This window comes from Melopsittacus undulatus, chromosome 6, assembly GCF_012275295.1.
Source record: "Melopsittacus undulatus isolate bMelUnd1 chromosome 6, bMelUnd1.mat.Z, whole genome shotgun sequence".
Taxonomy (NCBI): domain Eukaryota; kingdom Metazoa; phylum Chordata; class Aves; order Psittaciformes; family Psittaculidae; genus Melopsittacus; species Melopsittacus undulatus.
Window position 1 is genome coordinate 5,389,268 of NC_047532.1, and position 26,102 is coordinate 5,415,369.

The 26,102-nt window shown below is 40.1% G+C and overlaps 1 protein-coding gene across 2 annotated transcripts; it reads right to left on the reverse strand.

The window, feature by feature from the left end:
* Positions 1–2,976: 2,976 nt before the first annotated feature.
* Positions 2,977–24,719, reverse strand: CHIC1 (cysteine rich hydrophobic domain 1). 2 transcript variants are annotated; one of them, XM_005144858.3, is made up of 6 exons: positions 24,543–24,719; positions 17,799–17,853; positions 11,056–11,211; positions 8,215–8,271; positions 7,927–7,986; positions 2,977–7,154 (listed from the first exon to the last, which is right to left on the reverse strand). In XM_005144858.3, the coding sequence occupies exons 1-6, from the start codon at positions 24,716–24,718 to the stop codon at positions 7,104–7,106; spliced, it is 555 nt and encodes a 184-aa protein (XP_005144915.1). In that variant the 5' UTR covers position 24,719; the 3' UTR covers positions 2,977–7,103. The 2 variants fall into 2 exon arrangements, with proteins under 2 accessions (XP_005144915.1, XP_030901144.1); XM_031045284.2 differs by lacking the exon at positions 17,799–17,853 and having other exon boundaries at positions 24,569–24,719.
* Between the last annotated feature and the right edge of the window lie 1,383 nt (positions 24,720–26,102).

The following is a 26,102-nucleotide window of genomic DNA, read 5'->3' on the forward strand; positions in this document are numbered from 1 at the left end:
AGTTACCTTTTCAATGCACTCAAAACACACTGTATCAGTTACCTCAGAAACATCACTCCTCTCTGCGGTTCAAGTGTGGCTGTGATCCATTCCTCCTCAGTGCCCTCTGCTTTCTGCTCCAGGGGGAAAGAAGCACTGAACAAATGCTCACTGAAGCAATTGGAACAGGAACTGGACAGCTGAGATCCCCAGGTTATACACTACTGATGATTTTAGATTAATTTAAGAAGAGGTGGAAAACTGCACTCATATGAAGAGCCTCAGCAGTGGCAAACAACAGGTTTTACAACGGTTGCTGGGGTTTTGTGCTACACGGTCCCAGACCAGCACATGAACCTTACAAACACTTGAGAATTATCTAGAAAAAAGTGAAACCCAATAGGAATTAAATTAGGTTTGAAAGGAATTCAATTGCACTTAGCTCAAAACAGCAGTCAAGACAATTAGCTTCTTAAGTTTTCAATGTACAGCTTTGGACTTCATCTCAGATTAAGACGTGCACAGTCCCTCTATGGCCATGGATTTCGCTATCTAATAGAATGTCATTTTAAGGTGAAAATAAATTAGTCTTTGATAAAGGATTAAACGTGTTGTAATATAATGAACACATACATATCTAATTCAGGTATGTAGGAAACTAGTGTGGAATTCAGCTCATGAGTTGCCCTGTGCTACCGAGCTGTACCATATCCCTGTGGTTCTCCCAGCCATTGCCATTATTATCTGGGCACTCTGAGCCATTTTATACACCCAGCCTTAGGGGCTCTTTTTACAGAAAATCCTAATAGCCCATATTCTGCAAGTCAAAGCATCTCAGATCAAGCACCCATCGCAACCAGTAGGCATGTTACTGCACTGTCTACAATCCTGCCAAAAGGAAAACTACTTTTGTTGCCTTATTCAGACACTTCATTGTCATCAGCATCCAAGGATATCCTTGTAGATATTGTCTGGAGAACAAGTAATTTTCAGTTACACACATAATTTATACCAAAGATCAGTCATTACTTTTTGTTTAATATATGCCTTTTAAAATTCTTTTTAGTCTGAGAGCTACTGCAACTCCTCCTCCCAACTTTATTACAAAGTTAGATATCCCATGTGATCCAGAGTGTTCTCAAAAGGACAGGCTTTTTTTTTCTAGCACAAATCTCATTTGTTATCAGTAAACTCAAGATATTTTCTGTCTCTTGCAGAAATTCTAATTTACTGTTTAGAAAGAAGGCTACTACAGGTCATACAGTTTATATAAAGAATGTGAAATTAAATGTAAGTGTATTAAAAGTATAATTCTCTAAACAGATCCAGTGATTACAAAAAATTCAGTCATTTACCCAAAACCCAAATTAACAGAGTCTAAATGGGTTCCATCCACCAGATAAACTACAAGGAAATTACTAGTTCAGTTGGATGGAGAAATAGAAACAATTATATGAGCTAAGGGACTAAGTAGAAGGGCTTAAAGTAGAAGCAGAATTCAGGCATCAATCTTGGAACTAATCATTTAGTAAAAGTATTTTTGTAAACTCTGCAAACTGAATCAGTTAGTGACAAAGGTTTATTTTACAGGAGGAATGGGAACACATGTACAAGGAGCTGGAGGACAGGGAGGGCCGCTATAATGGAAGTACTGAGACATTCTACAGTACAAAGTCAAATGGTGAGTCTGGACGGATGGGACCAGTTATGAGTGTTGGGAGCTCATACAAACTAGATATGACTGAAAAGTCCCCAGCTTATCACTGAAAGACTATGAATCAGAAATGCAATACAGCCATTGAGGAGACAGATGTGATCCTTTAAATTTAATGGATCATACTATTTTCACCAAAAAGCAGGAAATACCTGGTGCATTTGCCATGAGCCATCATCTGGAATATCCAATTGTTTCTGGTCAATCCTATTCAAGGAAAATTCATTCAAACTGGAATAAGTGCAAGTAAATGCATGTAGGATGATCAGAAATAGAGAACTTTGCTTTTGAGAGGTGACTGACGTTTCATTTTGTCTAACGGGTTTATGTCTCAAAGATGAATTAAAAAATTCAACTTAGCTGGAACATTTCAACTCTTTAAGCTGTAGAACAATAGTGACAAGACAGACAAAGCATTATAAATACATTGGCACAGACATAAGTAGCTTCACTACCAAACAGTTCTAAAAGTGCTTTCCAATAGTGTAAGCCAGAGCCAAATCCCAAATATTCTTATACTGGCCCTTTGCTAGTAGTCTAGACAATTACAGCTCATAAACCCTACAGGGCATTAACTTCATGACTCAGCCCAATGTTCCCTATGGCTCAACAGCACAGTAACATTCTCTGAATGTTTCTAACAATGCTCAATAACAGTTAAATGCTTTAACAGCACAGTCCACCCAGATGCTCCTGTGTTTGTCCAAAGCAACTGAGCACACCAACTCTCAACAAAAACATTGCACGTGCCCATTTTGGGAATGCAGTTATGTTTCCCCCAGGGATGAGCTAAAGGCTTTCATTTTAAGACCTGCTGTCACAGCCACAAAGCCAGCTCGTTAACACACACAAAAAGGCCACATTGTCTGACCTTCACAATCACCTATAAAAGCCTATAAAATTATTTATTTCACTCACACATGAGCCACACTCAGGTTAGGCTGCCTTTGAGGTACAACAGGGTTGGAGAAAACCCTCTGCTTATCAGAGAGAAGACTCCTAGGAGAAGACCTTGCGACACCAGGTCTGTAACCCAGCCAAATGATCTGCAAGGTTAGATATGATGATCACTTTGCAGTTTCCCTTCTGGAAAGCCTTCCTCAGCTTTCCAAGTGTTGTTCTTTAAACCAGCCAATTCCTTAAGAGTCCCAACACAAACACTTGACCTGGTCCTGTCGGGGATGTGTCTCACTGAAAGAGAGCCCAATCCTATTGCCATTCCAGTCGCAGCTAAAAGGAGAGACGCAGAAGATAACTTTTTTTCCATAAACACATTGCACTGCTCCAAGGTTTTCATCTTGAAATTTAATTAAAGAAAAACATCTCAAAGTGATTAAGCACATCTGACTTCCAGCTTCTTGTAATGGCACAAGCCAGTGCAGTGAGTTGTAGAAAGCGAGCTCAGAGTTTTATTTTAATTTTAAAAAAGGGAAGAAAAGAAAATGAGAAAATTCTCAAGATGTGGTCCGAGTGTGAGGTCCTATTACAAAAGTGGCTGTTTACTTGTAAACAAGATTAAAATGTAGTGAACAAAGTTTCATACAGCTTAAACAAAACCACTTTTTTGAAGCAGTACAAGTCATGTTTCAAGACCGTAAGAACACCAAAAGCAGAACACAAAAAAGGCAGAAGAATCACATAACATTGCTTACTAAAATGATAAGTAATTTACATTGAATAGTAATAACTTGACATTTTTATTGCTCCAATGGTAGCATTTTAACAAGTAAATGTAGTGAACTGTCATAGTGAGACAATCATAAACATACTTATGGGTTTGCATGTGGAGTTTTGTACCTGTCAAGGAAAGCATAGAAACTTTAATTTATCAAGACCACATCAGTAAAAGTGTTCTGTTTTAAAGCCACCCATCTGAACCCACTTCCTAGACCTGTCTCTCTACGTCCTGGGACACTTTTTTTCCCTCCTATGGTAAAACAAGTTCACAGATGTAGGTGGGCAATCAGCAGGTAGCACCTTTGATGCTCTGCCAGTGTTCTTAAATACTTCAGTACTCTTTAGATACAAAACTTACTAGATACAAACCCAAATATTTCCTAGATAAAATCCAGAAAGGAAAGTTAGTGTCTGAATGTTGATATGAAAAACTGAACATTGATTTGGTAGACAGTGACTGCTTTTAAAAATCCACTGCAAACTCACACTACTGATAGTTACACTAGTTCCCTTTTCTCCTTACTCCCTGCACATTGTGTTCTCTTTTGCTGGAACCAGTCAAGGCACTTTCTTTATCATTTCCATTACACTTTACTAATACTGATATCTTAACGTTGCCACAGATTCTTTCCCCAATGAAAAAGCATCCTTCATAAAGACATTTACCAATTCATGCTGACTTCTTATGGTCAACAATGAGCTTTTCTGTCTTGTCAGACAGAATTACCTGCTGATTTTTCAAAGCTGAGGATAGCCCAGGCAAAAAGGACCCTGTAGGCAGAGCAGAAGTGCAGAGTTCACAGCAGTACTTACAACTGCCTTCCTTTTTAAATGAGCTATGGAACGTGTGTCTTTCAGATGCAAATATAATACTGTGTGCTGAATTTGCATTTTAATGCAAATTTATCTGCTTACTAAAACATGGAGCTTACTGTAAATGGCAGTTTCAGCTCTCATATTCTTTACCAGCTGCTTTATGGCCACATATTTACATGTCTATTAAAACATAAAGAAGAGACCCTTTCATTGTTTGAAGACTATGCAGTTAACAATTAAGAATAAAATACAACATACAGAATTTACATACTTGAAATGTAAACTTTAAAAACTAACATTCTGTGCTTAAGCACCTTGTGGTGCCCTGGAGAGACCCAATGACAGACAACCTGCTGTGGACAGAGCAGTACATGGCTGGGCCCACTGGACAGGGACAAAGGGATGCAGGTGGGGAAGCTGAGCCATCACCTTGTCCTGCCTTGGGTCTCTAGTCATATCACAGCATTGGGTAGCCAGGGCAGAGCCCAGAGGGACCAGGGGCTCCTGTAGCTCAGGGTATTCCCTCAGCTTGGCACAACACTTCACAGAAACAAGACAAATCAGGCTGAGTAGTTCTGAATATGGTGAAGTCAGCACCGACTGAAGGGGATTCTGTTAGCAGCAAGACTGAAGACCACTCAGCATTCACCACTGGCAATTATTAGAGCTCTTATTCTGCTTGCCTGGTCTCTCAGTTGGAAAAGAACATTTTGAAACAGAGTTACATAAAGAACCTCCTGAGAATTCTTGAGTTTCTTACACACAAAAGGCAAATAACAAAGTTCTGGCATAATAGTAAGAAACTTCCACTGTTCAGCTAATGAAGCTAAGCTCCCATCACTTACTCCAGAAACTTTTGTAAGGGAAATACACAGAACTGGGTGTGCTGTTTCAGTTTTGGTTTATATGGCATTCTCCTGACATTTAGCTTCCAGTTAACAACTCATCCTAAAAAAAAAGAAATTGGAGAGAACGTTGCTTGGTTCTGAGATAGGAATCTGAGTTGTGAGGTGTAGCTAACAGTAAATTCAAACACCAGCTTTTCATTCATTATGTTACAAATGCAATTACACAGCTGTCACCAACCTGCCAGTCAAATGAAACTGCTGCAGCAAGTGTACAAATTGCAGAATCTGAACCATCAGTCTGTGACTGGAAGCTACTGCAAGTGCTGGAGCCTGACACTCCTCAGCTGCACATAAGAACAGCACAGGATTTGATATGAAGTAACAACTTGCATAAAACTGGCCTCTTGTAAACACTGTGTACAAGAAGTCTGCCCTATGACAGTCATTAGAATGCAAAGTTCTTACAAATACTGTATTTTAATACAGTATTGCATACTGGAAAAGTTGCAAATACATTCAGAGGAAATCCCAAGTAACCCTGAAACTAAAAAGCAGTTTGGGATGATATGGTGAGGAGTCAAGCTGCTGCAAAGAAATGCCTGGACTATTGTGAAGATACTCATCACAATGTGCAGATACTCATCTGCTGGGTTTTGTTGGATTTCTTATTTCAATTTAGGAAAGGGAGGGAACTTGCATCAATTTTCATTTCCTTACTATTACCAAGTGGTCTTGCTTAGGCCAACCATTACAGGAAGCTTCTCTACAATTACTTCCCTGCCTGAGATCAGGCAAACAGGGAAGAATCCAAAAATATTTATGAATTCCACAAGGCACTTGTGGCTCTTCAAACTGTGCCTGAATACGAAAACATATGCATGAACCCTCCCAACTGATCCACTTCCTTCCATCAGTATATTTGATGGGCAGCTACTCATTTAGATAAGATCTATTTCCACTGAAAAGGAAGCCATGTCACTCAAGTGCTGAAGCACTATCAGAGCTACGAAAACACCAAAAGTGTTACTTCAGCTTTGATTTGGCTGTTCCAAATGTTTTTCCTTAGCAATGAAGATCTCCAATTATGAAACTTCGTTTTTTCCTCACTTCTAAACAAAACAGAACAAAACTTGACATTCATATATTTCTAAATTAAAGGGGCTTTAGGATATTTAGCAGCCACCATCTACCCCACAAATGCAGCTCTTCCAAAGGTGAACAATATTCAAGCTTCCTGTTTCAGGTGCTACAAACACCACCTGAAATCCTTTAAAACATGAAATAAAAGACAGAAATGCTATGCATTTTTCATCCATTTACTAAACAAAGTGCAACTGAGCCCTACACATCTGATAATATGTACAAACTCCTTATGGCTTTACCATAAAAAAAAGCACGTGAGTGGGTCTATACAACCAGAGGGATACGAGCAAGAGTAATGAGTAAAACTACACTGGACTGTTGGCAATAGAATAAGAGCTATATTACATTCTGTAAACCTTGGGATACCACACTTTACATTATGCAAAGAGTAACTATTTACAAATCCATAGTGGGTAAAAGAATTAACCCCCTAATGTAGATGATGATTTTGCAAAGTGCAGGACAAAACCAGTGCTGTTGATTGCGAGTCCTATGCAAGCAGGTTATACTAAAATCATTACTACTGGGTGCTTACCTGGACATTTCTACTGAGGGTTTCTAGGATTGCAACATTCAGAATGAAAGAAGATTATGACACAGCATTAGGATGCATGTTTGAGGACAGCAAATACAGAAATTATAAGGCAGCATGCTCAGAACAAGTTTAAGCAGCACTGATGTTAGACCCCTAGTGGCAACTCTATTATTGGTAATGTTAAAAATTCAGAGTGCAACATAGAAGCCTCGTTTAACATAAAAAAAGTGCAAATTTTTATCTTCTTAACAAAAGAAAGTAACATAGCGAGGAAGATACTCTACTGAAGAATATTAAGTCACAGCAAAGTAGACCATCTTCTTTCCAAAATCATCTACAAGGCACTAAGGGTAGAAAATGACAGGTAACATGAAAGATCAAATGATGTTCCTCAGTCAGGTCGAAATATGGGATATTTTGGTAAGAACTCTATTAATATTACCTGTTGAAGAAGGGAAAAAGACAAAAACAGAACACAGTAACCAAAATGTTCAAACCTTCAACACAATTTCCATGCAACATCAGCTAGTACGTAAGATGAAATGTATCTAAGATGCTCTATAAAGAGGGGATGTTGTCCAAAGGAACAAAGCAGAGATGTCAGTCTGTTTGACATACATGGCTTCTGGACACCTGACTTTTTTAGGGTGACTATCTCTGTTCTTCAAGCCTACAGTCTTCATGGCTATACATGAAAGTGAATGGGGGAGAAGTAATCACTGAAATACTTCAAATGCTACTTTCCTAAATGGACTGTCCCGGTTAAAGCTTTATGGGATTCAGAGCTGGCAAAAAAAGGGAAAAATCCAGACAAAAAAACACAGAGATGCAACATCTCTGCACAAATAATTTGCATAATAATTTTGTATACCAGGGGAAAATGTGGGTAAGCATTAAAGAACCATGGAGTGGTGTGGGAGTCACACCAATGCAGAGTCCCAGCTGATCTCTGTCATCACAAATTACAGCCCAAACCCAAGTGCAAGCATACAGTTGTTATGAGGAGAAAACATGTTTAGTGGTGACAAGTTCTAAGTCTCGAGATCTGCTACGGCTGCTCCTGTCAAAAGGGGACATCATGGGTGTACATCAAACACAACTGCAAGCTTTTCTGAGGTACTATTTCAGAGAAGGTGACATTGTATTAAGTTAAGGATCTTCCTTTTCAAATCAGTTATGCTGAACACCAAGCAAGCAGCAGAAGTAACACTTACATATTCCATCATGTTGCTGGTTTCACATTTCCTTTTACTCAGCTTCCAGTGCAAACCCAGCTGAGAAAATAAATATCAAAGGATTAATGCATTAGCACAGCTCCAGTTTGATAAGTAATGTAACATGCATTGCCAATACCAGAGTGTGAGGATCTGTAACACTTCAGACACAGGTTTAAGATCAGTAGAAAGTAAGGAATTACAACAAGACTAAAATTCCTACAACATGCCAATTATGAAATTTACTGTTCTTAAAGCTGAAGCCTCAAACACTCTGACTTTTCTTACCTTATGATATAGTCTGTTATTTTCCCATTCTAATAACTTCTGAATTGATCTTCTAGTCTAAAAAAATAAGTTAAAATTGTATTATAGATGGTTCAGAAGCCAGCTTCATCCAGAAGAATCTTCCTATTGCATTGCTGTTTTAAGATTAAAGTAAGTTAGTTTTACAAAAGTAGACCGAAGCAAAAGAGAAACTATAAATGGAAGTCCAATCACTTCAACTCCCCATTCCTCAACATCACATCTTCAGGAGAAAAAGAACATCCAGTTTTTGTGTTAAGACTCAACTTTCCCAGAATTCATTTACTTCATAAAAGATCCTTTTGAATTGGTATTCCTGCCTACCATAGCCAAGGCAATAGAACAGAATCTCCCACATCCTCTTGGCCAAATTCTGTACCCATTACAGTCTACTGACAACACAATTTACGTACACGTGATTCCCAAATTTTGCTTATGTAATTGTTATCTGAATTCTGAGCAAATCTCACTACCACAGACCTCCATCTCGCAACAAATACTGCCCGTATCTTCAGCTCCTGGATACTAAAGCGCATATTCTATGCTTTCCCACAGTTGTGGGAAAGGAGATGATTTTTGGAGTTTCAGTCATTTTTAAGGTAAAAAAAGAAAGACCACTGTGATGATGTACTCTGATTCCTGCACAGTATGCCATAGAATTCCATTCATAGAATCATAGAATAGTTCGGGTTGGAAAGGACCTTCAGATCATCCAGTTCCAAGCCCCCTGCCATGGGCAGGAACACTTCACACTAAACCATATCACCCAAGGCTTCATCCAACCTGGCCTTGAACACTGCCAGGGATGGAGCATTCACAACCTCCCTGGGCAACCCATTCCAGTACCTCATCTATCTCTTTGCTAAAGCTAATCATAGTAGCTGAGCTACAGCATCTAATTTAAAGAAAGTCACAAAGACTTAGCAATGGAGAACCCACAGCTTCTTTGTAATTTTTTCCAGTGCCAAAGCTATCCTTGGCATTAAGTACCTGTTGTTTCCTGTGGTGACTGTCTTAAGTTTCCTATTGCAGCCTTTGGATCTCAGAAGCGCCTTTCATTGCGAAGTAACTGTACAAAGACTGGCTGGGCTGGAGTTAATTTTCTTCACAGCAGCTGTATGGTGCTGTGGTTTAGATTTAGGACTAAACCAGTGCTGATACAAGATCAGTGTTTTAGCTATTGCTGCACAGCACTGACCAAAGGGATATTCTATGCCATGTAATGTCATGCTAACAATATGGGCTAGTCTTTCCAAAGTAGTTCACTGCACAGAGACAGGTGTCAAGTGATCTGGGTTTTCTCCTTCACTTACTAAACTGTCTTCATCTCCATACATTAGCTTTTCTTACTTTTGCTTCTCTGATTCTCTCCCCAGTCCTGCCTTGGGGGATGAAGGTGAGTAATTGAGGGGCTGGTGGGTGTTTAGTTGCTTGCTGGGTCCAACTCACCACAACAGAAGATTAAGAACTATCTTATTCTTGTGACAGTGATCAAATCATCCCACAGAAGTAACATGATCTTCCCTACTCCTACCTGGTACATATTATTTGCAGACTTGAGAATAAACACTACAACATCACATGGGCATTTATTTATATTTTCAGTAGCACAAGAACATTAAATATGGCTTTAAAACTGCAAATATTCCATCTGTATCTCTCAAGCATCTTCCTCTGCAGTAAATGTTTATAAAGGCAGTAAAATGAGCTAAAGTCTTGTAACCTTTTAGTGCTACAGGCTTCAGCAAGTAGCAGTTTCACAAGTTATTGTATTCTGCCCTTTGTGTATTTAATTTCCATTGGTTTTCATAGCCAAACCTCAATGCCAGTCAATGCAACTGTTAGTTCCTTGAGCATGATGGAAAGCTGGACAAAATACTTTGTTTTCTCTGAAAAGCAATGCCCAGTCATCAGTTTTGCTTTGTTTTATCAAAGCCAGATTACTTTTTAACAGATTTTTACTTAAGATCTTTTCCTACAATTGAATTGACAAGTGTGAGAATTTATTTACCCAGTGCACCTACATACTATTTATATTTGTGGATAATAGGATTTTATGGCTATGAGACTTACAAACTATGTAGCTGCCAAGAACAGCATTACACTATACCTCTTATGTATCTCTTAAACCTTTACTGCTGTGATAAATCAATTCTAGATGTAAACCATAGAGATTACTGAGATCACATTTACTTCATAGTGCTTAAACACTTTTCAGAACTATTCCTTTGGACCTCATCACAAGAGTTACCAACTTTCTGTTGGGGAAAAAAGATAAATACAGAAATGAAAAGGGAAGGATTTAAACATGACAAACAGAAAATGAACTTGTATTTATTCTTTATAGAAACAGCAGAGTAAAGTATGTCAAATAAAGAATAGCTCTGGAATGTTCTGGTATCTACTACATGTGAAAAAGGTGATTTTTAATTTAAAAACTATATTTATTCTGGGCTGTGGCTCTGTATGTGTGGGAAGAGGAAAAGTAACTTGCACTCCAGTCTGTGAGGGCCTGTGCCCAGTTCTGCACTCATTTAATGCAATTCTTACAACACCTTTAGATATCCTGGGAAATGAGAGTATCACATACTCTATCCTGTTCTTCACACTGAGATGGAATTAGCTATTCCTAAAATTATTAATGGTAACTTGGCATCATTTACTTCATTAACAAACATAGTTTTTCTATTTTCTAAGGAATGGAAAACAAAATCACCTTTTGAATGTGAGACAAAAAAGGGTTTGCAATGGAGATGACAATATTAAATGTTATTTAATGTTATCAGCAACTGCAAAATAAATAGAATAAGAATAAACACTTACTCTTTTGTTAAGACAAACTACAGGCCACAGGCTACAGCCCAGTGTGCAGCAGCAGCACAGACAGCCACAGAGCAGCCATTTTACATTGATGGGGAGATTCTTTCTTAAACATGCATTCACACAACTGATGCTGGTCTTGAATTCTTCTGGGGCAACCTGCAACAGAAACGCTAAACCTCAGTGAGAAGCCATTACACTTATGTATGCTCAATCATTGCCTCTACAGGATAAGTAAAACATAATGCCATGATACAATATGACCCCATCCTCTAAAGCCCTGGTCACCAGTGAGCAGGAAAAGTCACTTTTCTTAAAACAACTTCATTTATGGTGCATGCTTTGCAAAAATCTGTGTTAAAACATTGCTTAGATGAACAGCCTCATCCTCACTTACTGCACCACTCATAAATCAATTTGCCTGCTAACAGTGGTCCCAAACAAAACCAGGAGCAGGACACAGCTTTGTAGTAAAAACACATCACATAGAAAAAAAGGATTATATTGTCCAAATTAATTTCACAGCAATGGAAGCTACACTGTGCCTGAATGAGGGTGGACTTCTGTTCATAAGTGAGCTCCTGAAGTGGTTTATACTGACACAAGGCCACAACTTCACTTGTGGCTGCTTCCTAAACAGGGAAGCCTAGAAAAACATATTCTGGGTTATATTCAAGGCAAAGAAATGCATCTTGTGCAGGGTTATGAGTGAAGCCTAGCTGTTAAAAACAGCTTCTTTAAATTAAGAAATATTCAGCAGAGCTCACTCAAAATATTTTCTATGTATTGCCACTGCAGGGTCACAGCAGAAACCTGCATTTTCTATCAGAAATAAGCTCTTTTCTCACAGCAGCATGTTACTTACAAAGGAGTGAGAGCACTCACCTATTTACACACCCCAAATCCCTCACCTCTTCACAGAATCTAAATAACTTCTGACAAGTCCAATATGGATTTGTGGTATTGGTTCCACGGCACTCTTAGTTGTAACACAATCCAGTGCTTGAATGCACAAAGGCAGAATAATCAGATCCAGCTTCAGTATACTTCACCAGCCAGACACAACTCCAGAAATAAAGATTCTTCCCTAAATACCTGCCATGTTAAAGAACAGACCTCTGGAATTGGTGTCTATACAAAGCTGTGCAACTACTACATAATCCCTCCAACCAAGCAAGCTCAATTCTGTGTATTTGGTTCTGCAAACAAGGGCAACAACGACCACAAACAGCATTAATTCAATGACAAAGACTCCTTTCACCAAAGGAGCAAAACTATGCAACAGGAAATGGAGAGGACCTGATCCTGCTACTTATTCACAAATTACATTCATTAAAACACTGCAGGAAAGGGAGTAAATAAATACAACATCTGTTTCCTGGCCATTCAGCTCACCATGCATATAGAGTCAGAGGTCACCTGCATCTGTACACAAGCCAGGCCTAGAGTTAGCTATATAACATTAGAATTTAACATTGTGATTATTTTATAGCAGGAATAAGCACACAGCAAGAATTTCTTCCCCTCCCATACTAATGAGACTGTCTTGTAAGTTTTTTATCATATACAAATGGAGCAAGTGAAGGTTTTCTTTAGACTGACTGGGATATCAACTTTTAAATGTATTTTACAACTGACATATTAGTTTAAAAAAGCAAGCAAAAAAGCAAATGGTGAAAAGAAACAGAGCTCCCATGTACTGGGCCTTTTACAGTGAACAGGGTGAAACAAAATCACATTGTAATGTGGGAAGCTAGCCTGTACTTCAGGTATCTGAAAGAGTTTTACAGATCTCTTTCCAGTGCCAGCTCCTGTATTTAGGGTGTAACAAATACCAGATGCATGTGAGCAAGAACCATTTCAGTGTGGGAGAGTGGTCTGTAGTAACATACAAGTGGGTTGGTTGTGCACAATACAAGTGCACATTGAGATTACACACATGAACAAATGGGCATCCTCATCTCTCCAGGCAGTTTACATGTCAAAGAAATGCCATTTGTACATATCTAAGTGTCAGGAACAAGTCTTTCGGAATTTGCACATGTATCATTCTGTTTATTTCAAAGATAAAATAAGAAGCTTTTTGTTTTGACCTCATTAGTATTTTTGCAGTGAATCCCACTAAGGCAATGTTTCCTTTTCTGTTAGACACAAAGCTTACTGGACCTTGACAGTAACACACCCCAACCCCAAAACAGACCTAACAAAGACAATGGGATTGCAAAGTCTAGAGTTTAATATGAAGAACTCTTATCAATGATAACATCCAACGTGAAAAGACATCACACAGGGCTAATAAAGCCCTGGAAAGGTGAGATTCCCTGTTTCTGTGCTACTTTTAAGGGAGTCACTGGTCACATCAAGCAAACAGTTTGATGCTGCTTTACAAGAATAACACTGAAGTGCTCTCCTCTTTATAGAGTACAGCACTGGAAATGGCTACATTAGAAACCAACTTTGGATGCCACCAAGAAATAGAGAAAAACTATTTCAGAACCTTTGGGATGATGCTTGCCTTAATTCAGTAATATGAAATCCCTGCCTCTACCTGCTAATGCAAAATTCAAACAAACAGGAAGTTTAGGTTAGATACACGAAGTTCTTCACTGTGAGGGTGGTGAGGCACTGGCACAGGTTGCCCAAAGGGGCTGTGAATGCTCCATCCCTGGCAGCGTTTGAAGCCAGGCTGGATGAGTCTTGAGTGACATGGTTTAGTGTGTGGTGTCCCTGCCCATGGCAGGAGGTTGGAACTGAATGATCTGAAGGTCCTTTCCAACCCTAACTATTCTATGATTCTAATGCACCAAATACTATCATGTAAAGGTGAATCTCTTAGCTGCAACATAAGGTGAAATTTCTCAAGATGGTTTTGGCTAACTCAAGCTACTGGATGTGTTTCTCCCTTTATGAAATGTAATCACAACCAATACTGCAATAACACCTCTTCATTTGAAACTAAACGAGCTAGTGATCAAGTTAAGCCTCATTCTGTGATGAACAGAAGCAAAACACAGTTTTGTTGCTCTCAGTTTATAGCTCAGTAGCAATTAAGTATTGTTACAAGTGACAAACAAACTATCTGTAAAAAAAAATAACTGTTCTAATTTAATAATAACTGAAACAGCCATCAAAGAATTCTGGTGGTCTTCTGACATGATTCTAAACCTTGCCATTCTTGTGGTTACAGATACTGAAAAGGTAATGAAGTGACTAACGTATTTCAGAGAATTAACAGCACCTCATGCACAAAGAAAGCTCCCTCAAAGTCTAGTTTTGAGTCATTTTGGAAAGTCTCTTGGAGAGTTTCTGTCTGGGTCTTGAAAAGAAGGAGATAAGTACATAGCTCCTGGCTGTGCAGTACACCTTGTAAAGAGACATTAGGTCCTTTCAGGTCTTTAAGGGAAAGGGAAAAAAGAAAGCCAACCCAAAAACATAAAAGGAAAGGAGGGGGTGTAATAATATTTTACAACAGGATGCGAGAGAATCTACAAACACAGGAAGAGAGCAAGCAAAGCCCAGCAGGCCTGAGCCCTCTCCTGCAATCATGGTGATCACAAACCCTATCAATCACATGCTGCAATGGGATCACAATACCAAGAGCACATTTTATGGCCAGTGTTTCCCTGCACTGCACAGTAATTGCTGTGTGGGACCCTCAGTGTTTGAAGAGCAGGGCAGGAAACTCCACTTTCTTCCTTAAGGTTCACCACCTCCTGCATTTTCTTGTCACCTGGAGCAGTGTGTGCTATTGTGTCACGTATCATGAAGAGTATTTGCTGAAAGCATTTAAATGCTTGCTCTAAAAGAATTAATGATCCTATAAAACTGTAGCACACACAAGTTAAATTTAGGCCTAAGTTCAATCACATTATTAAAAGTTCAATATTGCCTCTGCATTAAATGCAGGCACATCTTTTCTTTCATTATTCAGTTGGAAAGAATGCTCTATTTGAAAGCCAAGCTCAGCGTTCATCAACTAGCTGCAGCTTGTTCTCATCCTGCAAGATAAATATTAAGTCAATCCAGCTGAATTAGAGGCCCAACATCTGACCTACCTGATATTGCCCTTTATTATCTATTTTATCCTCAAATATACCAATTCACCTCTCCCCCAAAAAAGCCACAAACATGTTTCAGTTAAACATGTAAGATATAATTATGTGCATCTGGACTTGAGGCTGATTTACAGTAACTATCCAGGCTCTGTAAAATTTGGGAGAGGAGGAGGAAGGGGAAAGAGATGAGCAAAAATGGAAAGCTTGTAGATTTAAAAGAAGAAAACCAGCAGGTTTACTGTCATCGTTATGTAGGTGGGCAAACTGAGGGTCAGGAAGCTTAACTAAATTCCTATAGCTACATAGTGGCATAAATCAAGAAAGTCAGTGATTTTGGGATGAAAGTGTAGCCAGACAGTTTTATCTATTTAGGATTTTTATTGTGCATTGGATAGGTCTCCATCTCGTGTTTAAAACTCCAGATCTTCATCTGTATTTATTTTAAAAGAAAAAGCATAGCATAGAGAACTCTATCAATCCCACCTAATGGCTTCATCTTTTACACTACATTAGCAGGTGGCTTATATTATTAATGTCCATTCACAGCAGACAACAAAGCCATTAAACTTAATGTTACCCAGCCACTGAATAAAGTATGGCATTGTTTTATACTAGCTAAGCTCATAGTGAACATTTTCATCACAAACTATTAACAGAAATGGCCACTATGCTATTCAAAAGCTAAAGTTTGTATTTTATGAACAGTATAAGATGTTAAAGTGGTGTTTCAACTGACTACAGTGCTTGGTATTAAGGGTATTTGAAGAAAACCTCCTAACTAGAAACACTGACTGAGTTTTCATTTCCAATAGGGTAGAGGTAATTCACTACCACAATCAGAGGAAGCAGCAGATTATTTCTTGCAATTCAGGAAAGTATTAAAACCCAGAAAACCCACAACTGTGGTTTTTAATGTAATTCATGGCAGCATGTAGGAGGCAACAAGAAAAGTGTGTTTACTGCCTCATTTGATTGGCATTTTCCCCTGACAAAAGGGAACTAATTTATTTCCAAGGTCTCCTTAGGAAGCTCCTCAAATCCAATATGAGAAAAAGATAAGGGGATATCAAGAGTCTCAACAGAAGCAGAATACCTATACACAGAAAATCCCTGCTTATGTGATTCATGTTGCCACTGATTATAGAACAAGAAGGGTAAATGCCAAGAACTTCCTCTTTTCTCTCTCTGCCAAATGAAGTCCAAGCAGTCAACTGAGCTATAAATTAAACGTTTGTTCACTGTCTATTTAACAAAGAGGAGGACAATCAAGTGGAAAATGTGACAGGCATTGATGTTCCTATTAAAAAGTGTAGGTTTGGGGGCTGGGTTTGTTTTGGGTTTTTAATACACATCAACATGTTTTAGAGAGACAGAAAGAGATGATATAATCAGATTAAGTTTAAACATTTCCAGACAGGCTTATTTATAATGAACTACAAATTGACTAAAACCATAAAAATTGCTATTTCCAGAATGTCTTCTGTGGGTTTTCAATGATCAGAAAGAGCTTTGAAGGAAAGAATCAAACTCTGACATGCAAGGTAGGAAAATGCAATCAGTGTTATCACCAGCCCTCACATTAGATGCTATGGAATCAGTATGATTTTTCCTTTTGAGCTCAGTGAGATTCTGAAGCAAGGCCAGAGTTCTCTTACCAACAGCACCTGCTTTGAGTGTCCTGATATCAAAAAAGCTGGACAAATTGAACCCAAGGATTTTATTAATTATACTCTGGGGTGAAAGGAAGGCAAATAACCCCAGATGGGTCTGGAAGAACCAGGAGACACCATCAAGCTGTATTTTACTCTACTGTTACCATGACTCAACAGCTCCTGCAAGAGGCAGCAGAGGCAGTAGCTCTATGGTGTGACACAGAGAAATCAAAGAGCCAAATAAACTCGTTCCTCACAATTTCTGGAAAAGATATACAAGATAGAAAACAGCAAAAGAAAAGCACTGGAGTGAACAAGCAGAAAGAAAAACCCTAGAGAAAAAGAATTCAAAATTTAAGGCTAAAAAAACCCAAACACAATTATGAAATTAATGTAAATACCATGGTCAAGAACTTGGTTAAAACAATCCATTAGTAGCTACAAATTAATACCTATTAAACTTGCATTTATGACAGGACTCTAGGGAGAGCAAGAGACTTGTCACCACCCCTCTTCAGAGCTAAACTACTGTATTCCTGAAAAGGTACCAAAACCCCTACATTGTTTGTAGATTTAACACTAGGTTTTGTTCCTTAAAGCTTCGATAAGGATTCTCTTCCAGAGATCTGTCCAAATACAAACTCCAGGCTTGACAGACATGTTAAGAAGCTAGTCTGGTATTTGGAATAATTTAATTCACAGAGGAAGCAGCACAAACTCCAGATATCCATAAAGCAAGGTGAGATGAGCCTTGCTTGCATGTTGATTGCCTGCATGAAACCAGCATGACGCTGTGTTGAGCTTTGCTGTGTTTAGAATAACAATGACAGCAATCCCTGCAAAATCATTTTCCTTGTTTCAAAGCACACTACGGGCACTGGGCATCAACAAGGGGGTTCATACAGGGCAGTTCATTCAGTCTTCAGAGCTGTGCTGCACTGCGCTGCACTGCACAGCCAGGAGCATGTATCTGCAACACACAAACCACTGAATGTACTGGATCTTCCCATTGAAAAGAACAGTTTAATCTCACACTTACCTTCCCTGTCAGAACAGAAGGAAATTCTGTATCAAACTTGTTGCTCAAGCCAAACCTTGAAAACAAAAGAGACAAACAAAATATATTCCACCTAACATACTTTGTTTCCCTTAATATAAAAAAGTCATAGATTTTGTACTTAAAAAAAGTCTATTAATTTATTTTGCCATTAAATTTACACTATTTCATGAGCTTTCAATCTAAGTTTGTATAAGGTCTTGCATATCATTCATAAGGTCATTTACAAGACAGAGAAATGCAGCTCATTGCCTTACTTCAATACCTTCAGGTCACTGAAAGTGAAAAAATTCTTTTACAATTGGATAGCAGCAAGTTCCAATCTTCAAGAAAAACTCCTCCATCTATTAAATTCCAGTTTTACAGGGTTCAGTAGTCCTTTTCCTGCTTTTTTTTTTGTACTCATGCAATTTATTCACATGCAGCAGATAAAGCCAGTTATAAGGAACCCATCTGTCACCAACTTGGAGATTTATAAACATATAGTTGTAGAAAATCACCTTGGGCTGAGTTAAACCATCTCATGCAAAACGTGTAATAGCCCACACAGAGAACAGTCTTAAAACAACTATGAGCTTCAAGGAAATTAAGTCTTGGGTATCACTGTGACTATTTTCCATTGAAGTATTCATAGTTACGAGCAAGAGCTTCATTACAAACAGTGCAACCTGCAGGGAGCTACACTCGCTTGTAAACCTGTGTCACCACCAGCTCCCAAACTACTGAATCAACAGCAGTTTGCAAAGCCAGTGTGGTGGATCAGCAGGACACCAACAGTGCAGGTGACAGGCTTTATTTTCTTTAAAGAATGTAAGTAGGCAGGAAGTTACCCAAGAGAGTTAACTGCTACTAAACCTGCCAGCTGCTGCAGGACACAAACTGATCTTGCATCCCCGCTGCTAACTGCAATCCTAAACCTTTGCAACTCAGCTGTTTAATACAACAGCAGCAGCTCACCTCTCAGCTACAACCTTTACATCTGAACAGAGCTTCACGTTTGTAAAGTTAAATATATTGTACATGAAGTTCACCAACAGCTCTGCTGAACCCTCTCCTGACTGTATCTGTTCAAAAAAAGTCCCAAGAGGATCCCAGACCAAAAGGGGAGCACAAATACAGGTGGGTTTGTAATACTTATTGTAGAAGCAAACCTTCTGGAGAGAGAGTATTTGCTTTGAGCAAACTGACACCTACATATTCCTTCCGGCTCACCTGTACATATACTGGTGTTGCTGACATGCCACCAGTCCCCTATCACTATGCAATACATACAAACAGCGTAGTAAGTCAGATATCCAAACTTGGCAATGAACTTCTTTGGAAATACACAAAAATGTAAAATAAACCTCAGAAAGGAGCATATTAACTTGTGCTGTCTTCTGAAATCCAGTGAGCAAATTGGAATGTTGATTATCAATACTTGTGAAGTGCAGTCAAGCTCTTCAATGGCTAATTAAAGAAGAGCCTTGGAGCACCAGTCATGTAATACATTAAAAAATACCCAAGAGTAGATCTTAACTGAAGTGTTTCCCAACCTTTATCTTTTATGTTACTCTAAGCACTGTAACCAACTGCCACCTATTTGCACTTATTTCATTCAACACATTTTCATGGAGAAGTTTCTAGAAGTGATTGAGTGACTGGAACATCAGCGCAGCGTGGGCTGCTGTGTGTTCCAGTGCACTGCAAAGCCAGCAGGTTAAATTGGTGCTACAAAAACCAGCAAAACCAGCGAGGTTTTAGGCAAACACCAAGGTTACTAATACAAGCACACGCTGCAGAGGTTACATTCTCTGCAAATGTAACCTGGCAAATCAGCCTCCACTTTTTGTGACTTTCATTTTTAAGCTGAAATCTTCCAAGTTTTGCTATACTTTATATTTCTAAGAAAAGCTTCAAGACCAATGAGGTAGCCTTTTCAGTCTTTCAAAAATCCAGAGAAGACTGATGATGTGAAACATATACACGAGCTTATTCTCAGGAATATGGACTTTCTGTCTAATGGCAATGATCACAAAGTTGTAGCAATTAGACAACATAATGAATGAACTACTAGGACATTCAGGCAATACTGCAGAATTACTTACTCTACTCATATAACAGACTAATTCCACTTAAGTCATTCCAAAGGTCCACCTAGCCCAGAACAGACTCTTAGAGTGTCCAGTAGCAGATGCCCAGGAAACAGCAAAAGGAAAATAGAGAAATAGAAAGGCAAATGTGTACAGGCATTTCCCCAGAACGCTCTTCTGACCATCAACAATTCGTAGTTCAGAAACTTCCAAAGCCACAGGTTGTGTCTTTTATCTCACTAGTCACATATACTCGTTGAAATTCTCATTGCATCACCAATTCCCGTAAAGAAGAACTGAAATCACTGCTTTCTGATTTAGATCTATTAAGAATACAAGACCACAACATATTTTATCACATTAAATTTGAAGGCTGTTAATGTCATGAAACATATTTAAAATCCAAAACTTTTATCAATTGTCAAGACATCCTAGTTGGTTATAACACATCCAAGGGACCTCAGTTACAGAAATGCCTCTTTTACACTGCCCTGCAAATGGCTAAGAGCATATAAAAGGACCATGCTACATTATAATACTACACGCTGTCAGCATCACTGATGGCTTTAGCACAGTTTTATTATGGTATCTCTAGAAGTTTGACAGACTCTCCTTGTGATTATCACCCAGATCAGGAGCATTTAATTTCTCTTAGGGCACAGGGAGCAATTCAAGCACCAAATAAAAAGATTTATTTAGTTCTTTTTAGCAATGTTAAAGCAGAAAGTTCTGTAGTTTTCCAACTTTGAAAAACTCTATACAAGTGCTGAAGTATTAGAATATTTAATGTAAAAAAGTTTAAGTCCTAAAGTCTTGATTAAGAGATAAGTAGCTTTGCGATACTTTGGTTGCAGTTTTCTTGCTGGATGACAATTATCTCCAAAAGCCAGGCACTGGTTCCAGTAGGCAACAAAATTACTAGGAAGATCCCACTTTCTAGTTCTGTCTCTCCTTCCCCGTTTTACTGTATGGCATCAGCAAGTCACACCATCTCACTTTCCCCCATTAGTGAAGTGAGGAAAATGCAACTTCTCATAGGAGTTGTAATAATCAACAATCCATCTTCAAATCGAAGACTGAAATGAACACCCTGAACCCCTGCAGACCCCACATGCAACAGGTATCACCCTGTAAACTGAAGTTTCATAAAGCCAAGGAAATAAGGTTTCCTCTCCCCAGAACTCAAAAGGGAAGGCTTTATAAAATACTTTCTATCTAGCACATACAGGTGCTTTACCTTCTCTTTTTTTGACTTAAGTAGCACTTCATTCTCATCTATCCCACTACTGTATCTATAGATAGTAGTCACTCTTCCTAGCCTACACAAGCTAAACCTGTTCAGTCACCTCTCATACAATAGGCTCTCCAACCTCCACTCAGCACAGCTCCTTTCCCGGCACCTCATTCATGTTATGTTTAACAGATGAGCTCAGATCCTACAGAAGTCTTTGTGAGGTATCATCTAAGCTTTGCCCAACATTTGAGAATAAAGAAGACACTCATCAAGAGCCCTGAGCTGCAATATCCTTGCAAACTTCCCTGCCTAGGACCTTTTCCTATGAAGAGTCAGTAGAACAACTGATGAGCATCCTTACATATGGGTGATGCTTTGGAAAACTAAGGTTTTGGTAACTAGCAGAAGGCTGAGGTAATTTGCTATTTTAAATATGTGGAATTTTAAATACAGGGAAGATGGAGTGATATCAGACAATAATCAAATACCACCTTATCACAACTGAGAGCACCTGGCTCTTCCCCCGCCTCCCCTCATTGTTGACAATCGTTTCATAGCACCTGGATTGTGGATCCCTGGGGGGCACTCCTACAGAAAATACAGTAACAAAAATTCACTTGTATCCAAAACAAGGAGATCTGCAGACTTAAGCAGGAACAACAACCTCCATAATTAAGAGCAAAAATATGCTTAATGGTTATTTCACTGCCTCATTACTATCCATCCACATGGACTTAATGATATGGGAAAAATTCATCAGCTAAGTAAAAACTTACAACCAAGTTAGAGTCTGTTTACTGCTCTGGCTTTGAATGAAAGTTATTGCCGTTGCTTTGGTGGGCATATGACTCAGTCCTCACTAAAACTGTTTATGTTGAGATATTTGGATACACCAACCAGTCATACTGACTATGCAAGAAAGAGCAAACAGTGAGTTTATAATTCCTTAAACCAGAATCTCAGAAGCAAATAAAAGGCATTTACTAAGTCTAGCGGTTTCTCTGTGCTAAAATACAAAAGCTTTTGGAAAATAACGACTGTTAGTTGACTTTTTCACAGTGAGGATTTCCCATTGTATTGAACAAGATGAGCATAGATTTTAGTAACTGCTTTCATATCCTCCATCTGTGAGTAAAATAAAACAAGTACACTTTGTATGATCACTCTCACCATGCACAGGGTTAGCTAAACAGTCAGTGCACAAAGCAAGATCCTGCTAAAATCCCTAGGAAGATTCTTGGAACTTGTATTTAGTACTGTTGGATACTGCAGAACTCAGGCTCAGCTCACTGATCAGGTTGTAAGACTGAAAACTCTCATGAAAGAAGCTAACATATAGTTTGAACCTACTAACTTGAGAGTTTTACAAAAGGATCATACATGACAAGCTGGACCAGAAGATAACCCTGGAATTAGAATCCTTTCTTTATACACCAGAAGCATCCAAGAAAGCCACTGTCAGATGAGGAACAGAAGGCATTGGAAACAAAAATCCAAGGAAAACAATGGCTTTTAAAAAACAAGTTTTTCTTCCTTATTTATTTTCTCCTTTTTTCTTAATAGTGTCTGACTCATTAGGACAGAAATTTTTATCAGACAGGTTCAGAAAACAAACACAAGTTTTACTCAATGATGTATCTTATTTCAGTAACTAGAGCAGGCTCCTTCAGATACTAACTGATTTCAAAATCAGCAGCATCTGTGTGTTCAAGACGTAACAATTTCAGGGCTGATACAAACTACAAACTCTTTAGGAAGCAAAATATTTCCCATTTAACAACGAGGTTAGGATTACATATTGTGATGTCCAGGGTTTATTTGCACTTTACTGTTAACATCCATTAACTGTTTTCCTTCATATAAAGAGATTTAAGAATACATCATGAAGCTGCTTTCTACCATTGAGGCAGGTATACTTGTTACAGGAGGAAGGCAGGGAAGAATGGAAGAAAGGGAAAACAAGGTGGATGGAAGTTCAATTCAGGTAGTTACAAGGACATGTATACTAGCTCCTGGTTTCCTCACCACTTACAAGTACCATTTTCTTTTGATGCAGACATCACTAATTGACAGAATTCTTAGAGATGCTTCTTCCCATTCCCAAAACATGCTGGAGCCAAGAAGGATCTTTGAAGAACATCACTAATACACAAAAAGCATCACAGCAAAGGAAATGAGTATGTAACATTTTTTCCACTTTAATACTTAAAACCAGTTAACTAATAAAAAGGGTATGTGGTGTCCTGATCATTCTGCTCGTGTTACACCCATCCTTTAGTCAGGCTACATGCTATTTGGGGTCAGGGCAGAAGGAAATTCCATCAACACAAGCAAATACACTGCGGAGCAGCAGAGCAACTACCCACTGACAACTGCTCAAGGCAAACCTGGCTCAGAGTTACAGGATGGACACAGTATCAAATCCAACATTAGCTCTTTAGGATGAGAGCCTTCCCCACCTAAAGCTTTTGCTGCAGACAGCTAGATCACACTGCACCTATTTACAGAGAGAAATACGGTTTATGCAGTCCAAAGACCCAAAGCAACACAAGCTTGATGGATGCCTGCAATACAATAACTTCAGTACCTCCCTCCCTGCTTGAAAATGAAGGTTAACAACCAACAACTTGCTATGGAGGTGCTTTGGTATATTAATTCCTCTACTTGCAAGGGTAAGATTACTAAGAGAATCCCTATGTGTAAACATTATACATAAGGTCACACAGTTTGCTCATATTGCATCTCAACTGTTTAACCAAGCAGCATTCTCCCTCACGTTGTGTTCTGATGACAAGAACACTCCACCTAAACCAAACTCATCACCAAGTTTGGAGCAGGTCAACTCCCCATAGCCATGTGCATCTGCTGCAGCGCAGTGCAGAGGCTCCGTGGCTCTGCTCAAGCAGAGGAGGATCACAGGGAAATTTCCTCACAGGCTGCTCACCCTTATAGGCTGCTCGTCCTCAACCTCACAGGCTGCTCATCCTCACATCATGTGGCCGTTAGTTTTTATCTAACCGGTTATCTGGAAAGAGAAGCACATCCAGCACTGCCAAGGCTCATTAGCTGCTGCTTTTGCACTCACCAGCTAACCAAACTTCGGTTGTTCATTCCTGACTCTGGGTTACCTCGAGCTACTATGGAAAACAGTTAGTCTCCCGTTTTAACACGTTGAAAGCAAACTCCCCTCACACAGCAGGTGACGGGAGCGGGCAGGGAGCACGGCTATAGCTCACGGCACCGCGGGCAGCCCCCGGCCACGGGGGAAGGGAGGCTCGGGGCAAACAGGGACGTGTCCTTCCCCCCTCCCGACACCGCCCGCAGGCAGCCGGACCCCGGTAGCTCAGGGCTCCCTCACAACAGCACAGCACACCGGCCTGTCACGCTGCCCCGTGCCCGCCGCCAGCCCCCGCTCCTTACACGGTGATGTGCCCGGCGCCCCGTACCGCTACGGGATCCGGCGCATCGCGGGGCCGGGGCAGCTCCTGGCTCCGCACCACCGGCTCGGACTCCTCCTGCTCCTCTTCTTCCTCTTCCTCCTCCTCCAGCTCATAGATAGTGTCAAAGTCCGCCATGTTGGGCAGTAGTACGCTCATCTCAAACCCTCCCCCCGCGCGGGCTGAGCCGCGCGCCTGCGCACTGCGCGCTGGGGGTGGAGCCAAACGCGCCGGCGGTGGCAGCGGGAGCCTGGACGCGCAAGCGCAGTAGAGTGCGAAGAGGCGTGTGCGCTGAGGGGAGCGCGTTCGACGGGGCGGTTATGACGGCTCCTCACCTCTGTTCTGAGTCGGGGCCGAGCACCGGGCAGCCCTCAGGGCCGGTAGTATCCCCTGCACCGGCCGCGGTGTCCCGGGACACGTTGTCCGCCTCGGTGGGCCGTCGAGTTGCGGTGGGTCCCGTTGATAGGAGGCCGTCGTCGTGCGTCAGGTGCGCGCTCCCTTCCCGCCTCTCCGCATGTGGTGGCGAGGTCACGTGGGAGCTGCTGAGGGAAGACGATGGCGGTGGCTGCGCAGTTGGCTGTGGGCACGGTGGGCGATGCTCCTCCTGGTGTAAGCCCCTTCACAGGTGTATTAATGAGGCGGGTTTAATAAAAACAGACGGTAGATGCTTTTCACTGCCTGGTTGTAGAGTTTCTGCTGTCAGCATGGCCGAGGTGAAGGTGAGCGAAAAGGGCATGGTTTTCGTGTCGAGGCACATTGAGTTTCCCCTAATTTTTGAGACTGTTAGTCGGGGTTTGTTGGTCTCTTTGGGACTTGGGTTCTGTGCAGGGTAATGGAGTGATGAGAGGGAAGAAATTCTACATAGGAATACCAAATTGGGGAAGAAAAGTGCCTTGGAATAGTTGAGAGTGGAGGAATGTCCCTAGCACACAGGTGTGAATTATTACTGAGGTAAAATTAGTCAGATTAGTACTTCGTTAGTCACGTGCTGCAAGTGGAAAGTAAGCCGTGAAAGTGTTGGTGTTTGTAGTTGCATTGTAGGAATCAGAAATGAGATTTAGAGAGGGTTTGTGGGTTCTTTGGGTTTTTAAATGTAGCTACCATAAAGTAATGGGTTTGGGTTGCAGCCAGATCTGAATTCCTGACCCACAGCTACCACAAGGAAGGACTCTCATCTCATCCTAAAAGAAGGAGAATGGGTCTACATCCATTTCTGCTGGTTTTAGGAGAAGACTTCCCTCGTAAAACATCTTTGCTGTTTTTCAGAACTATTTAGACTGTAGCAAGGTACAGGTTACTCGATTGGGAAAAATCCTGCTGCTTCTGAAAGCAAAATTGCATTGATTACAGTTTTATCAGTGTCATGCACTCTTACTTCAGCACATTATCCATCTTATGTGAAGTTGTAGGTAAATCACAGTCTCATGACTTGCTGCACAGAGAGAGTTAAACCTATTTCAGTTTATGCATATTGCTCTGTTTAACACTCAGATGCATAAGGGAGAAAGGTAAACTGGGAATGGACAGTTGGCAGGGGCTGAGG